Below are 16,900 nucleotides of genomic sequence, written 5' to 3' on the forward strand. Positions count from 1 at the left end.
ACACATCAAAAAGTGAGGGCAAGGAAGGATTTCAGGGATGTGGTAGCTAGGTCCAACTAAAGAGATAGAAATTGGGAAATTGTCATGAGTGGGTTTATAGGGATACTCTGTAAACATATCTATGGACTGTGCAGGATTCATTTCTGGGTCAGATTTTAAGGGAAATGGAGTGAGAGCCAGCAGGAGTTAACATGGGATAAGGGTGAGGGAACTTGGAGAACAGGGCTAAAACTGGACACTGGAGAAGAGAGAAACTGCACGGGGAGGGTTGAGATGAGACAGAAATAACCTAGTTAAGGAGGATGAGGTTATGCTCCTGTAAACTTTAGGACTGCTACAGCATCCTGGCTTCAGAGTCAGCCTGATGCTGCTGCTTTAAAGCACCAAGAGGAGCAGGAGCTGAGAGCAGCCCCAGCATGAGCAGAACCCACACTGACAAAGTGCAACCCCACAGAACCTGGGCACAGCAGGTTCAGTGAGGGGCTGGCAAAGGGATCCACGGTCAGCCCTCAGCATGCCAAGGTGACAAACCAGGATGAGGATCCGAGGACTCCTGACAGCAGCAGCTGGATGTGGGTTGGAGCCACAGCTATGAAATCTGTCCTGAGCAGACCCTGAGAGCCAAAGAGGACAAACACTCCTTAGAACAGCCGCCTGCCCCAGTCTGAGCCCCTGGAGTGAGCGGGAGTGGGAGAATGGGACCCAGGCGAGGCTTGTGGGGCCAGTAATCCCCATTAGTAGGAATGAAGGGTAAAAACAGGGAGAGATGTCAAATATTTAATGAGGTGTTACAGCTTCTTCCTCTCAATAACAGATGGCAGCTCATGAGACTCAAGTCCTGCTGGCATTCAAAGGTGCTGTAAGAAACCTCCCAGTGTGAGGTCCTGGTATTTCTAACCACTAAAGCATAGCCTGAGCTCCTGATGTGCAAACAAGGTGAGAACCTGTCCATTGTTCAGGTGTCAACAAATGCCTACACATCTTCAAAAGTCCCATCTACAGCACTGTGAAACCAATAAGGAGATGAAAGTTTCCTTGCACACAAAGAGAACAAATGAAGCCTATGCATACAACAAAATTTTTGCTTTTTGGGGGTAACATTAAACAGGAATTTTTGTATCTAGCACCAAAAAAAAAAATTTATAAGATACTTTACAAGGTACATTCTCCAGAACAAATGTATCAGTTTCATGCCCAGGTTGACTTGGATTATTCCAACAGTTTTCTGCAGTTCTGGCAAAAAAAAAAAAAAAAAATCACATAAAATATCCATTTGCATAAATGCCAAAAAATACAGGTTTTTACGGCCATCTCTTAACACTCCTGAAATGAGCACAGGGGGTTCAAAACCCACCCATGTTTCTCAAGTGTAAAATCCATTTGTTTGCTACTAAAAAGATCTCCTTGTGTATGACAGGCTAACAGAAATAGTTTTGAGGAAAGTAACTAAAAGGATGACATTGACTTTTACCTGAGCAGTATTAGTTACATCACCCCCACTACAGCAATGGCACCATAGTATAAATGACTTTTCACCAAGCTTCAGGACAGAGAGAAGCCCCACTATGGAAGGATGGAATGCAGCCAGAGCAAATGTACCTGCTGGCTTGCCCTTTGCTAGGAAGCTCAAACATTTTTGTACTGCTTTGCAAACAAAAGACAGGCACACTTACAACAGAGAATATAGCTAATATAAAAATGTATCTGCTGTGCAGAGGCAAAATATAGCTGTTCTTCTGGAAAATGCAACATTGTTTTATTTTGGTGTCATTTACAAAGATGAAGCAGTTCATTGCAATTTTTTGTATTTACATATATTCAGAATTCAGCTTGAGGTCGGAAAAGCTGATTTTATTGCTGTCTTTCAAGTATACACTGCTGACTTCAACTGGCTTTGCAGTGTAACAACAGCACAACAAATTTACATTTTTTTGCAGAGATCACAGTGGAAGACCCATCACAGAATTCCATTCTTTGTTCACTGGGGAAAACACTTACATGCCAAAGACAGGAAGACTTCAGCCTGCAATAATCCATGACTTAAATTAGAAAATTATTCTATTGACCAAAAGCATCCAAATAAAAAAGGACATTTTAGGTTTCGTGGGAGTTACAATTCTTTATTATAAGAATAAAACATTGCAAAAAAGGTGTTGGATCATTTACTGAAACTAACATTTGCATAAGTTTTTCAGTGTTTTGAATTTGTATTTGAAACATTTGAAAGAAATAATGTGGGAAAACAAATCCTTCTTCTTGTTTTTTTTTTTTTTTTTTTTTAAACATGCCTGTGTGGCAAGAATGCTCTAAGTTTGACAAGGGTGGTACCATCTATATACATTTAGGAAAACATGCTTGCTGTGGGTGTACAAAAATAAAATTTATTTGTTAAATTACACATAAATATAAGGTACAAATGTATTTTTAAAATACAGATAAAGATAATCACACTTGCATTGTGTACATATGAAAATACAGTATTTTAATATTCAACATACACAGACACATTTATGATAAATGCAACTAGTTGGCAATGCCAGTTCTCCTCAGTCTATTTTTTGTTCATTTTTTTCCCCTTCCAGTTTTCCATAAATATGGAAAAATAGGCTTTTGAAACAACTAGTTCTGCCGGACATCTTGCAGCAGCTTGTTAATTTCTGCCACCAGCTCGCTGGCATCCATGAGTTCATGTTTGCCATCGCTGAGGTGGTTGAGCACATTGTCAAAATCATCCTCCTCATAATTCTCCGGGATCTCCTCCATGGCCGGCAGCCATTTGGACGAAGGCTGTGCGCCCGAGTGAGTCCCCAGAGCGGGCCCGTTGTTGGCAGGGTTTTGGAAATGCGTGCTGGCTGCCCAGGCTGCCACCCCCGGCGGGTAATTCACACTCTTGGCTGGCAGATGTCCCTTCCTGCGCTCCAGCGAGTTGGCGCGATCCATCTCGTTGCACTCCGTGTAGGCGTCCAGCGAGGGGGGCAGCAGGCGCTGGAAGACGCTGCTCATTTCGGAGAGGAGCGAGGAGGTGCAGGAGTCCCCTGATTCCTCCTCGCCCTGGCAGTCCTTCCCGAATGTTGAAAAGCTCTTCTTCTTCTCACCGGCGTCGGCTGCCTGGGCATCCTCCTCGAGGCCCTGGTGGTGCTGCTGCTGCAGGTGCTGCTGCTGCTGCTGCTGCTGCTGGGGTGACTGGAACTCCTCGCCAGGGATGAACATGTTGCTTCTGTAGTCGGAGGAGGGAGAGGGCAGCGGGGGCATCCAGCACTGGTCCGAGTGGCCCAGGACCCTGCACTCCTCCGTGCACAGGCGCATGGCTGCAAGAGAGACACAGGAGAGTGAGCCCCCCCTCCTGCTGCACACAGCGCCCGCGCTCACAGGGGTTCCTGACACCAGGACTGCACTTCCCCACAGGTGTTTGACGCCGGCTGGGGGCTATTTACAGACCACAAACAGGACAGGACTGCTGTGGAACGTGCCTTGAGCTGTTTTATTTTCCAGCATCAGTCTCATTCCATGGTGATGACAATGGGAAGATGCCAGCGGCTCACATCCCAGGCAGCAGACCAAGAATTTAATGTTACAACTTACTTTAAAAGTTTTTTGACCAATCACACAAAGCAAAAGCACATTGACAGTAGTTCTATCCAATCACTATAAGCACAGGTACCTTTGGTTAAAACAATGCTTGCTTATTTCAAATACAATACCTGCTTGTGAGCCTTAAACACAATGCACAGAGCTCCATTATTAAGCTTCAACCTTCCTAATATCTTGCTAGATAAACTTTTCTGTAGCTTAGGGAGTTATTCTAGACAAGCATTTATGCACACACCGTTGTTCTATTTGTCCTTGCTTTTCTACAGTTTAAATAATTTTTCTGCTGACCAATCTCATGGCTGCTGCTTAGCTCTAATCACAGTTCTGCTGTCTCTGGGGCCTGCCTTTTGCAGCTTTCCCAAAACCTTCTGATTTTGCGGATTCCCACAATTCCCCCTCTCTGTTCTGTGCAGGAACGTGGCAAATACAAACGCTCTGGTACCTCCATTGCCAAGAATGAGAACAACCAGTGCAGTTCATGTAAGACAGTAATGCAATCTCTTAGCTAAGATGAAGATAAACATGTGAATTGCAGGTGGAAAAACAAGCACTTGTGGCTTGAAGCTACATGAGCCCTTTGTACAGTTCTAGCTCATTAAAAAATATAAAATAAAAGGAAGAAATGTCTACCTCCAAGCACTCACTTGAGTTTTAGAGAAGTCTTCCACATGCAACAAAACTGAGGCATTTCAGAGCAATCAAGTGGGAATAAATGGACAGGGGAAATAAAGAGCAAAGAATAATAACATGCAGAGGGATCTGCTTTTCCATTAAACAACTCCTTTGTTCTGACAATGAAGTGTAGGTAGAACTCAAGGCGATCCACTGCCATATTACCTTTTTAAGTAAATCAGTTAAATTTTAATCCACTGTCAGAATTCGAGGGTCTAATTCCCAGCCTGGTGTTTATACTGGATTTATACTCTCAGGTGCACTTGCAGCTCTGTAGCTCAGGTGAGTGGCCCATTCTGGCTCAGGCCTTGGCATAAGGAGGGCTCTAACCCACTGGATGGGAACCTGGGTCAGCCATGAGGGCTGAAGAGCAGAAGATGAAAGAGCTGCTCTCTCAAACTCTCTACCTGTTTCTCTCAGGTAGAAGCAATAAGGTGGGGAAAATGACAGCAACCCTGAGTGCTACACTGGTCCAAACCGGCCCACAAAGGGGCACTGAGAGCATCCTTTGCAAATATTCCAAGAGGTCTGGGAATGGTTGCAGGAAGCAGAGACAGGCAAAGCCCAATTTGACAGACCTGCAGAGAGGGATGTGCCAGGAAAGATGCTCAGTTTTCCAGCCCAAAGGGAATTGATGGTAGGACACAAAGCCTCGCCTCAGGCTGTGTGTCTGTGGGCCTGCCACATATGCTGGAGAAGATCTGGGTGCTGCTGGGGCCCTAATGGATCTGAGCCACCAACTTCAAGGCAGCTTTCAGAAATGACAGGCTCTTTGCATGATGCATATTTTGACCATAAGAAACTCCTGCCCATATCACTTAATGGTTCGATTATCCCACACGGAATAGAGTTTTTTGTTCTTTCTCAGCATATACTGACTGCAAAAGAAATGTTTGCAGTCATGCCCTGCAAGTTTTCCTTGCTCCCTCAACACATTTCCCATCTGGCTCTGGATCCACTCCGTTTATCAAAAAATCTTTTTGTAGTGGTGTAAGCAGAACTGAACAGAGTTTTTCAGTTTTGGATGTACTAGTGATTTATAAAGTCCTACTCTCATACTGTCAGCACTATATTTTTGCACTACCATATTGTTTGCTTTCCTAATGGCCTTTCCATTCCTGTGAGTATAAACTTTCTCCATGTCATGCCTGCAACAGAGTGAATTTCTTCAAGATTACAAGCCCAGACTGCAGCCTGGATATGGCTCAATCTATTGCAAAAGAACTGCTGATGCAGGAAGTTTCAAACAAAAAAAAGCAAACTAGAATATATCAGTGGCTGAAGTTTTGATACAAGTGACTGAAATGCCTGCAAGTATTTGTTCCCATATATGACATTTTACTGAAAATGCCCAAGAGTTAGAACTGTCAAAAGACATCTAAGTGATCCATGACCAGTTCTCAAGTCATCCCAGAAGGTGAGGATTATACTCCTAATTAAGAAGATTCCTTTAAGACTCCTTTAAATTCATTAGATACTTTCAGTGTTCTGGCATTTCATTAGTAGTGAAGTTTGCCTTAATGACAGTTTTGCAGCCATTGTTATCAGGAATGGTTTTAGTTTAAAATAATAAATTCTGACATTCCTGAACATAAGATCAAAAGATACTCTGAAGTAACTGAATGGTGACACAATCTGTCCTTAAATCAGCAATAAATTTAAAAATGGCCAGATCCACAACAGCTTTTTTTTTTCTCTTTTTATTTTTTTTCCAGAACTTAAAGCTTGCTGGTTAAGATTTAAAAAGAAAAAGAAACAAGTCTTTCAAGGACAGCTATGGAGCTTTCCAATCATGTAATTTGTGGAGTTTTGAGGGACTGGCTCCATTCCTTTCTTGTTCCACCTTAAATAGACAAACTGAAAGGACCTTCCCACAGCATTTGTGCCTGTGTCTAGACTGACAATGCAGAAACCTTTCAGAATGGAGAACAGGAAACCTTCAGGAAGTTTTCTTTTCCTTTTCATATATTGGGATTGTAGATCAATTCAGGTCTCATCTGAACGGGTTCAACAGACTTATCTGAAGGATTAAGGCCAGGCATAGCAATAAATGGACATCTGGGTGAGACTAAATACCAATCTTGATAACCCAACCCAGTTCTGTCTGCACTGAGAGGAGTTTCCCTTACTTTGAATTTAATTAGCCTGGCATTTTTGGAAATCCTATCCTTAGGCTTACTGTTTAGAGAGGGAATTGTAAGAGCTGAAAATGGGTCATGGGCATTTCAGCCAGCTAAGAGGACAACCATTCCTGTCTGCTGGCAGCCCCCGGTTGCCCACTGTAAAGGGATCACTCTTCCTTGGCAGCAGCAGGGCAGGATGCCAGTGCAAACACCATTGCACTTCAAGCTCCCCAGGCCCACTCAGAGCTCCAGAATATCCCTCCCTGCCTCCTTGCTAAAGCAAAGGACAGAATGAGACATGCCTCATGCTAGCTGGCAGAGGAATAAGTAGTAGGAGGTAGGGAGGATGAGGATAAAAATATATTAGAAGTCCAGATTTAGGTAAAAGATTCTGAAAACAAACTCTTCAAGGCTTCTGGTTTTGGGCACATTTGAGGAGGCAGGTGAATGGCTGGGTGTGTGATACAAGACCTAGACTGGAGCAAAATATGCACAGGAAATTTTAAAGTTAAAATGAATATGAAAAACATGTATATGTTGTATAAAATGTATATGAAAAACAATTTGAACTTCTGGCGTTCCGTCTTGTCTAGCATAACAACCCTGGTTAACACATGGGGGTCACTTTAGGAAGGCCATGTGCTGCCCCACCTCCCAAAGCAAAGGGCCTCCATTTATAAAATTACTTTACTAAACTTGTTAAATTTATAAACGTGGTTCAGTGAACCCTACTGAAATTATCTGGCCCTCTGGTTATACAGAGAAAACTAAATATGATCTGAAGTAAGAACACGATCTAGGGTACCACCAGAGGCTGTATAATTATTAAAGTAATTACAAAATTCTTCTATCTGTACTAAGCATGAATTCCCATGACCTTTTATTCAACTTTTATTTGGGCATAAATTTAAAAGCAATACTTCATACACATGAATATGTATGTGTGTGTTTATCCTACTGCCACTCATCCTTTTCTAATTTTTTTTCCTTTCTACCCTCTGCCCTTGAATTGTACCTCTTAAGCTCTCGCTTCCAGAAAATAGGGTTGCAAGATTTAAAATCTGAGAAATATTTAGAACCTTCCCTTGCCACTCAAGTTCATTTTTTCAGTGGGAAAAACACTTTTCTTTCTTCTCCATGCATATTTCTAGTTCACTTTCATACTCAATTTCTAAATAGTAAAGGTTTTTGTCATATGGATCAAATCCACTGTGGAAAACCTATCTCCTAAATTATAGGTCACTGTATTTTTAACAAACCACAACTGCCTGGCTTTGCAAAAACATCCACCCAGTCATTAAAAGTCTAAGGGCTTGGAGCAGATCATACTTTTAGGAGGAATCTGGAGCCAGCTCATGATGTGAGTAACAAAAAAAGTAGGCATTGCTCTGGGTAGATTTGCAGTTGTATCTGAGGTTTCATTTTAGTAGATACATCAAGGCTTCAACTCAGTATTTATCATGAAGCAAAGTAAAAAAGGAAGGGAATATAGGACTTGAAAGCTAAAGAATTTTTGCTTTCTCAGTAGTAGTTTTATCAAAGTGACAGCCAGGCAGAACTGCAAATAAACTGCTCAGCTTCCATTCTGCTCTTACCTGCAGGAATTCTTCCATCTGTAAGGAAAAGGTCACTGAATCCTTCCCCAAGAAGTCTGTCAATTGGAGACTCTCTCCCCAAATCATAATCACTGTCTCCAGCTTCACTATCACCCCGGCCACTGTCTTTCAAGCTGAATTTATCCATATCTTGTAGGGCATATCTGTAAAGAGAATTGTGGAGAACTACATTATCTCAAGTACGTTGTAATCCGCTTTTTGTTTAAAAATACGTGTCTCTGTATTTCTGATCCTACGTTCATATGTAGCAGAACAAACTGGATTCTTACCTGTAGCTTCTGGAATATTTGTTTCCTCGAAAACTTGGCCTTGGTTGATACTGGCCCTGATGAAGCATCGAGAGAAGCTGAGAAACCTGCTAAAGAAAAGGTGAAAAGACTGATTCCTTGAAATGAAAGCTCAAGCTCCTAGGTGTGAAACCACTAATTTGCTTCTCAGGTTTGTTTGTGGTTTATTTTTTTTCCCCTTTAAAATTTAATTAAATCAAATTCCTGCACATATATAATGCAGTATTATAGACTGTTTGGTAGTGTAGTGTCTGACACAGAAAACATCTGAAGACTCTCTAGAATGAGGAAGTTCAGTGCTGTTCATTAGCCTCTCAATTCATAATAATGAATTCCTTAACAAGTAAAACAAGCAATTAAGCAGAGGTGGAGTTTTGTTTTGGTTTAATATATTACAATCAAGCCTTTAATATTTCAGGATCCTAATTCAAAACAAAACAGCCTTACTTTACATGTAAAGAGTTACCAGGACACAGCTCTTACTTATTGAAGCTATGACCCAGCATTTGCAGTAAAAACTGAGACAGGGAATCTCAAAGTTCGAGATACAGTGCAGCTGTATGTTACTGCAGCTGTACTCAGCCTGTGTCAGAATGTTTTAGTTCTGCACCCCCATTAATGAAAGAGTTTCCTGGATTGTTTCTGAATATAAATATTCAGGCACCCTTTCTCAGATGGAGCTGTACAGAGAGGAGGGAGAGGGAAGGTAAGGAAGAGTGAACAGTTAACCAGTGCAGAGCACTATGTTCCACTCCATTGTTCTGACCTTACAGGGAAGAGCCAAGGAGCAATGCTATTACCAACAGATTTAACCCTGTGCCGCGGGGCAATGGAATCTGTTGATATTGGAGTAAAACTGAAAAGCTGTGACATCGAAGAGAAATCCATGACACATTCCCATGAGGCAGGGTGTGTGTAGGCTTCCAAATGAGTGTCTGCATAAATGGATGGGCAAAACCAAGGTCTGGACCTTACCTCGACAGCTGGTGTAGCATGGGTGAGTTCCAGGGAGAAGTTTTCAGGCACATGGTTGGAGGAGATGGTCACCAGGCTGTTCAGGGATTGGTGGCTGTGGTGGCTCTGCCGGCTGCTCATCTGACCCCTCTCCAGGGCCGGGGATGATGATGGTGATGCTCTGTGGTGGGACCTGATGGGTAGAGTGCCATTAACTGTCGGCACCAGTGTGATGTCCCCTTTGTGGATCTGCCTGGAGGGACGTTTTGGGTGGTGCTGGTAGGTCGACTCGGCCACGCGACAGTTGTAAGAGCGGGTGTCCTTTTTCTCTCGATTGCACCTCGTGGCAAAGATAACCATAATAACCAACAACACGGCACATATAGATCCTAAGGATATAATCGTTATCATGGAGATGTCCAGGGAGGGCTGGCTTACCAAAGTTGCTTCCGTGCTTGAAAATGAATAAACATGCTCCAAAATGGTACATTTCAGAAGAGCTTTAGTACTAAGCTGAGGACTGCCTTTATCCTGGACTATCACCAAAAACTCCCATTGTTTTGCTGGAACCGATTCAACACTCACATTGATAGAGATGTCACAAGTCTGCGGATCCATCACAAAGATGTTGTTTTCCTTGTCAGCTGCTATGGAGCAGCTGAGCTCAGAGTTCATACCAGAGTCTCTGTCTGTAGCCCTTATCCTGGTGACAAGAAAGCCAATTTCAGCATCTTTAGGGATTGAGATTTCTGCTGTGCTGTTGCGTAGCGCCGGCCCCACGATGACGGGAGCGTTGTCATTCTCATCAATGATGGTGAGTACAACCGTGGCGTTGCTAATGAGCTGCTGGCTCCCTCCATCCCTAGCTTGGACCGTGAAGGCAATTTGATTTACTTCTTCATGATCGAAGGTTCGCAGGGCATAGATCGCCCCGTTGGAGGGATCGATGGTAACATAGGTGGTTATAGAACTTCCCAAAACAGAGTTCTCCAAAATAGTGTAGGTCACCTGCCCATTGTCACCTAGATCTGGGTCTGTGGCTGTGACTGATGTGATGTATGCTCCAGGAGAGTTATTTTCCAAGATAACAACTTCATATCTGTTTGTCTGGAAGCGGGGTGGGTTGTCATTTTCATCACTGATTTGGACAGTAAAGTGTTTCACTGTGGAGAGACTTGGCGTTCCCTTGTCCTCTGCTATTACAGTCAAGATGTATTCAGATCTCTTTTCCCTATCTAGAGTGGCATTGGTTAAGATTAAATAGTTATTTTCATAAGTCTTTTGAAGTTTAAAGTGGCCATGCCCATGGAGCTTACAAACGATCTCTCCATTTACACCAGAGTCCTTATCTTGCACTCTGACCAGGGCAACAAAGGTGTCCAGGGGTGACCCCTCAGAAATGCAAGCTACCTCTTCTCTCTCTGTGGACATCAGGTTTAAGTTGATTTCTGGCTTGTTGTCATTCACATCCACAACTTTAATTATAATTTTGCAGTGAGCTGGAATAGAATTTGGCCCCATATCCTGAGCCTGAGCGTCAATTTCATAGGATTTGGTTACTTCATAGTCCACTTGCTTCAGCAGGGTCAGGTGGCCTTTTTCTGGGTCTATCCTAAAAGTTTCTATAATTTTGGCAGACACATGACTGCTAAAGGAATACACGACCTTCCCATTGGCGCCCTCATCTGGATCAGTAGCATTGAGGTCTATGAGCAAAGTCCCAATAGGAGAGTTTTCCAAGAGCTGGATAATATATGACTGCTGCTCAAACACAGGGCTGTTGTCATTGGAATCAGAAATGCTGATTTTCAGGAGGGATGACCCAGATCTCTGAGGCACCCCTTTGTCAGAGGCAGTGAGCTGGAGTTCGTAAGTCGACTTCAACTCGCGATCCAGCTCTCTGACCACAATCAGCTCTGCATACTTAGCACCGTCAGTCCTGGTTCTCACATCAATGCTAAAAAAATCGTTTGCAGAAAGGGAATAAGTGTGAAGGGAGTTGTCTCCCACATCTGGATCAAAAGCACTGTCCAAAGGGATCCGAGTTCCTACAGCTGCACTCTCTGATATCTCAATAGGGATAAGAGCTCTGGAAAACTGCGGAGAGTTGTCATTAATATCCAGCACTTCAACTTCAACATGGAAAAGCTGCAGATGCTCAGTGGGCAGAGTGATCACATCAAACTCTATGGAGCAGTTCAAGTTTTTCTGGCACAGTTGTTCCCGATCAATTTTAGCTCCTATGCTGATTTCTCCATTATCCTCACGGACTACAAGCAAGGGAGAATTTCCCCTCTGCATGGCTCGAAACCGAACTGAGGAAGGGTTAGGCATTTTTAATAAAACATCAGCAACATCCTCCGATAGTCTTGCTATTACTGATCCAACCCTCTGCTCCTCATAAATCCTGTATTTCAAATTCTTGCCCAGCACAGCATTATTGTAAGACATTACAATCAGTGCAAAAAGGAATAAAAAGTGCATTTTACCGTCGATTTGATACATTTGTAAGTTTTTGCAATTAATTTCTCCCAATAAGTTAAAAAGCAATTATTTTGCCTTCCTTCGGTACCTTAAATCCAAAGCACATCTGGTCCTTTCCAGCTTGAAAACGCCTTTTCTAGCCGGCCAAGATTTAATAACTTACAGATCAGAAAACTTTTGGCTTTTTCTATACACACCGTTCCGGGACATCCAGATACAATCTGTAAGCAATCCACGCTTTCTCATTTGACTCAGCGCTCCTCTTCCAGGCTGAGATGCTCCGGGGGACAGCGTGCTCCTCCTCTCCCACCCTCGGCATCCAGGGACCGCCGGCGGGATGGATCCGCAGCCCGTCCTCCCGCCTGCTCCGCGCTCGCCGCCGGACTGAACGCCCTCCCTCACCGGCTCCAGCCTAAATTCCTCCGCAACTTCATTCCAAGTCCCCAGACAAAGCTTTTGCCCGGCCTGTGCCGAGCCCAGCGCAGCCAATCAGCCGGGGAGGGGAGGGGAGAGCAGGGGAGGGAAGGCGAGGGAAGGGATGCGGATGGGGAGGGGGCCCCTCGGCCAGCACCCGCCGAGGATGGGGGCTGGGGGGTGCAAATGACTAATGGGCAACTTTAAATCAACGTCTCTGCTCCCCACCCCCCGAATTTTCATGGCAATTTCAAGGGGGGTTTTGTAATTTTAATTCCTCCCCTTCCTGCCAGGAGAAACGCGATCGCATTCCTTATTTACATACTTTAGGTTACCCCTTGTTTAACTCGCTGCGAGCTTTAAGTGGGTTTGCTTAGTAAAAGAGCTGGGGCTGACGTCTCGCCATCCGTGCCGCAAGAGCGACTTCTTGCTGCTTGTTTGCCTACAACCTGCATGTTCCCAGTGTGCGTGCTCCTGCTCGGAGCCCTGCGAGAGCTCCTCCACTCCACGAAACCTGTCCTCCTTCTTCCCAAGTCAGGAACATTTTGCATTCTCTGGCTGCCTCTCGCAGCATCTCTGCCCTCAGCGCAGCTGCCTCTGCCCGAGCCCCCTTCCTCTGTGTGCTCATGTGTGCGGTTGTCTCGGAGCTTTTTATTTGCTGTTCCAGCGCTACTTCGGATGATCTTTTTCATCCTGTTTGAAACAGCACTTCATGCTCCACCGTGACAGTCTGTGCTAAGCACACCTTCTACATGCCAAGTATTTTAAAGGAAAAGGAGCCGCAAGACAGATTGTTTAGAAAACGACAAATTCCTCCCCTCTCCGATGTCGCAGAAAACTATTTACACTCCCACACATTTGCACACAAAAATATAATCTTGTGTCTGAGTCGAGCATGCGTTTTGTGCAAACCAGAAATGTTACAGATCCTTGTGTGAGCTTCAGGCTCCATTCAGGACGTGGAAGCTGATGCATTCCTCTCACTTCAAATGTATCTATTTATGTGACTTCTACTTCCTTTTTACATATGCTTTTATCATTTTATCCACAGGCTTGCTCTGTTTCTCTGTTTTTCTGCTAATTTTGTCCATTTGATTATTAGCGTTGCCCATAAGGATACCATCACTCTTTTATTGCTCTTCTCCCTCTCTTATGGTCCCCCCATGGCATATCCCAAAAATGTAAAGAGTAAATCTCTTATTTGCCCAATTTACTTGCTCTCAGCAGAGCTCAGCCAAAGTCACTAAGAAGGTTTTTGCTGAAAAAGAAAGCAGAGGAGGCTCAGTGTGAACTCTCCTTCTTTTTAAGCATTCAAAAGCATTTTATAAGGCATTGTCTCTTTTTTTTCTTCCACAAACTAGCACCGTGTGGCAAATTGTGCAGAATAGAAACGCCCATAATGAATGTATTTAGTACTGGGTCACGCTGATGAACATTCTGCCCCCATGAATAATACTGTTTTACAAGTTTGCAGCCCTTTCAAATTGCTGATCCCCAAAACCCTATAGGCAAACTAGAAAAGCTAACACAAGCAACTGGGACTTTAGAAACCCATAGCCATCTGGCCTAAATCTCTAACAATCCAAGCCAATAATTATATCAATTCAGGCTTTAGTGAACCCCTTTGCAAACACCAAAAGAGCAAAGAAAGGAATTAGTGACCATTCTAAGTTCTGGTGGAGAGAATTCAAAGATAGTATAATTCCATTAGTTCATGGACAGCTTTTTTTGCAGCTTTGATAAATCTTCCTAAAACATTTTTCCAAAGTACAAGTGTAAACTCTTTTTCTGACGATAATTGGAGAAAGAGGTTCAATTAAATGCTGTTCTTAGTGTCAATAAAAAGTATTTTGTTGATAAAAGAAGTCACCACCCCTTTACATGATGAGTACAGGACATGAATAATTCATAGTAAAAATAACTCCACTGCTTTAAAACTATTATGTATATTTAAAAATGATTACATGTTCTTCCAAGGAGCGGTTTAGTAGACTTAGATATGCAGAGCTTGCTTTATGCAATTTTTATCACTTTCCAAGTAGTAATTCCACTTTGTCACATTGGTCCTTCTCAGAGACACACTCTGTATAATAATAGAGAGCAGGATACCTCCCAGTAGGAATTACAGCACCTCTTTTCTTTTTTATCCCTTTTTGAATTTATTTTTTATTTTACAACTTTATCATATTGCATGCCATATTATCACTTAAGTCCACACTGTCTTGCAACTGACCACTGGTATTTATGATAAAATGTCATTGTCACAATAGTCCTTACCTGAATTCTGAACTAAAGTAAGGAAAAATCTCAATTTTTGTTTTTTTTATTTTTTCATTTGATAAGCTGCAAGTGAGAAGGATCATATCTACAGATTGTTTGCTTAGATGGAGCAGTACTGAATTGTCTAGCACTTCTGGAAGTGATGCTTCTCTAGGGTGCTTAGGAGCAATCACAGCGCTGCCAAGGTTGCTATCTGCAACATCCAGTGAAAGAGTTTTGTCTGAAAGTGTCTTAAACTCCAGTCCACCTTTGACATGACAGACTTCCCCCACAAAGAAAGAGAGAGTCCCACGTGCAGGCAGCAGATGCTTCTTAGCGAGCGTGGCATTGTGAGCGCTCTCAGGCACATGACCAGAGTGCTGCTGGCCTCCTGGAGACTAATCTCAGTTATTCCCACCGAAAGGACCTATTCACCAAAAGCTTCTCCCCAAAAGTTGCACTCCATTTCTTCACTGATGTACTAAAGAAGAACAAACTGACTCTAAATTGCATTTTCATTCGCCTACAGTACTGCTTCAGAAACCACAGCTGCACAACAGATTAATTATTTTTCACTTAGCTGAAAGGAGGTTTATTTCTGTGGTCAATACGCTTTAAAGTCTGTCTTGTTACTGTGAGGAGTTTTACTGAGCTCTCAAACCTATATTTTCTTCTAAAATTTTATGAGCCCCTAGATGCAAAATATATATGCAAAAATAAGGTGAAAAATAATTTTACTTTGAAGAATTATTTTGATAAATAGTCCCTCAGCAAGGACAAGAGAGAAAAAAAATCCATTTTCCTAACAATGATAGAAGCACAGTAAAATTAGCACTGTGCCATTTGGATCATTCCCCTCCTCAAGACACATACACAAAATGAGGTTTTATTCACTTCTGTATGATTTATTACCTTATGTTGCATTATGTTACAAAATGTCACAAGAGCTATGCTCCAGTGCACAAGACATTGCAAGATAAAATTTGATTTGACACCTGTGCAATGAATGTGAAAGACAAGTCTTCCTAAGTCAGTAGTGTATTTTAAAAGACATTTCCATCACAATGAACAACAAAACTGAGCTTCATCTCTCCCTCTTGCTTCTCTCCCTTTGCTTCTTTCTTCCTCTCTCGCTCTCTCTTCCTCCATCCCTCTTCAACAAACCTGCTTCCCAAATTAAAAGTATTATTTCCATCTGTTGCAGCCTGAGTGAGGGGTGTTCTTGTAGGCAAATGAGCGTTGCCAGTTTATACTCACTCTTGGGCCCAAAAAGCTGATCAAAGATAGATGTGATGCTGTTCTTTGGACTGGGTTGAAGGAAGCTGACATTTCATTCCATTTTTTTTTTTGCGTAGACAACCATGTAACACAGCTCATCACAAATTAATGCTGTATTTGTCCAATTTACTATCTTATCAGTTACTCTTACACCTGATATTTTTTTCAGAACTGAGGAACATTAGAGGCTGATTTACTTTAAGAGATATTAAAGGCAGAAAAGACCATTGAACTATCAAAAATATGGTCTCTGGACCACGGTCTTCTTAGTTAAAACCAAATATCTCGGGCAGAGGACATGTTTTTGATCTGTGGAATATTAAACAACGTGTTTCAGGCATCAGTTACCTAGTTCACATGAAAAGCCAGCCAAAAACTAGGTAAGGGATTCTGGCAGAAAAATCAGAGAAGCAAAAAGTCCGCGTAATGTTATCAATCCTGACCTCCACAAAATCTGTATCTTGACTATACAGATGTATACCTAAGCCTTACAGTACTTCCTGCTGAAGATAATCTGTTTTAACAGTACCTGTTCCCACCAGAATGCTGCCCCTACTGTGCAGTGTCCTCCACAAGCTGTCTCAAAGGCCACTCTGTCACCTCACAGACGTCCAGAAGACTTTCGGTAAAGGTAATAGCTCTACCAGGAAAAAGTATTTTCCTGATCCAACAAACAGCCAGTCAAAGCCCTGGTACAAAACCCAAGACTCAGATGAAGCAGTTAACAGAGAAATTTAGTTCAGAGCCCTGACCTATAATTTTCACTTTTTCAACTTGCTTAAAAAAAGATGTGATGGGTCATTAAAATACATCAAACCACCAAATTCTATACACCTGCTGATGGGAGAGAAAGTTTTTGAAATGTGAGTTGAAAATTAGGTTTTACATTATCATCAATCATCCTAGCAAAGGGCAGGGGATCATGTTTTCTGCTACATGAGTAAATTTCCAAGGCAGATTTGCAGTGCAGCATTGTGTATATAAATCGTGGGTTAAACCCATTTATGTTCCATGCATGGTAAGTACCTAGATACTCAGTCTCTTTCTGCACCAATAAAATTTTTATCTCTCCAAGATTTGCCAAGTGAAAAGGGAGAAATATGCATAAATCTTACAGTTTACTAAATCTCTATTGTAAACAAATGCCTGCAATATATCAGCAGATGCTTTTGAATTTTTTTTAGGATTAGTTAATATAGCAGAGTATACAATGGAAATTCCA

General features: G+C 42.5%; 1 protein-coding gene across 2 annotated transcripts; it reads right to left on the reverse strand.

Annotated features, from left to right (window-relative positions):
* Positions 1-1,734: 1,734 nt before the first annotated feature.
* On the reverse strand, positions 1,735-11,748 carry PCDH18 (protocadherin 18). Of its 2 annotated transcripts, none has more exons than XM_030947521.1 (4): positions 9,265-11,748; positions 8,272-8,360; positions 7,982-8,145; positions 1,735-3,308 (listed from the first exon to the last, which is right to left on the reverse strand). In XM_030947521.1, the coding sequence occupies exons 1-4, from the start codon at positions 11,746-11,748 to the stop codon at positions 2,620-2,622; spliced, it is 3,426 nt and encodes a 1,141-aa protein (XP_030803381.1). In that variant the 3' UTR covers positions 1,735-2,619. The 2 variants fall into 2 exon arrangements, with proteins under 2 accessions (XP_030803381.1, XP_030803382.1); XM_030947522.1 differs by having other exon boundaries at positions 2,620-3,308; positions 8,272-8,357.
* Between the last annotated feature and the right edge of the window lie 5,152 nt (positions 11,749-16,900).

Source organism: Camarhynchus parvulus, chromosome 4, assembly GCF_901933205.1.
Source record: "Camarhynchus parvulus chromosome 4, STF_HiC, whole genome shotgun sequence".
NCBI lineage: Eukaryota > Metazoa > Chordata > Aves > Passeriformes > Thraupidae > Camarhynchus > Camarhynchus parvulus.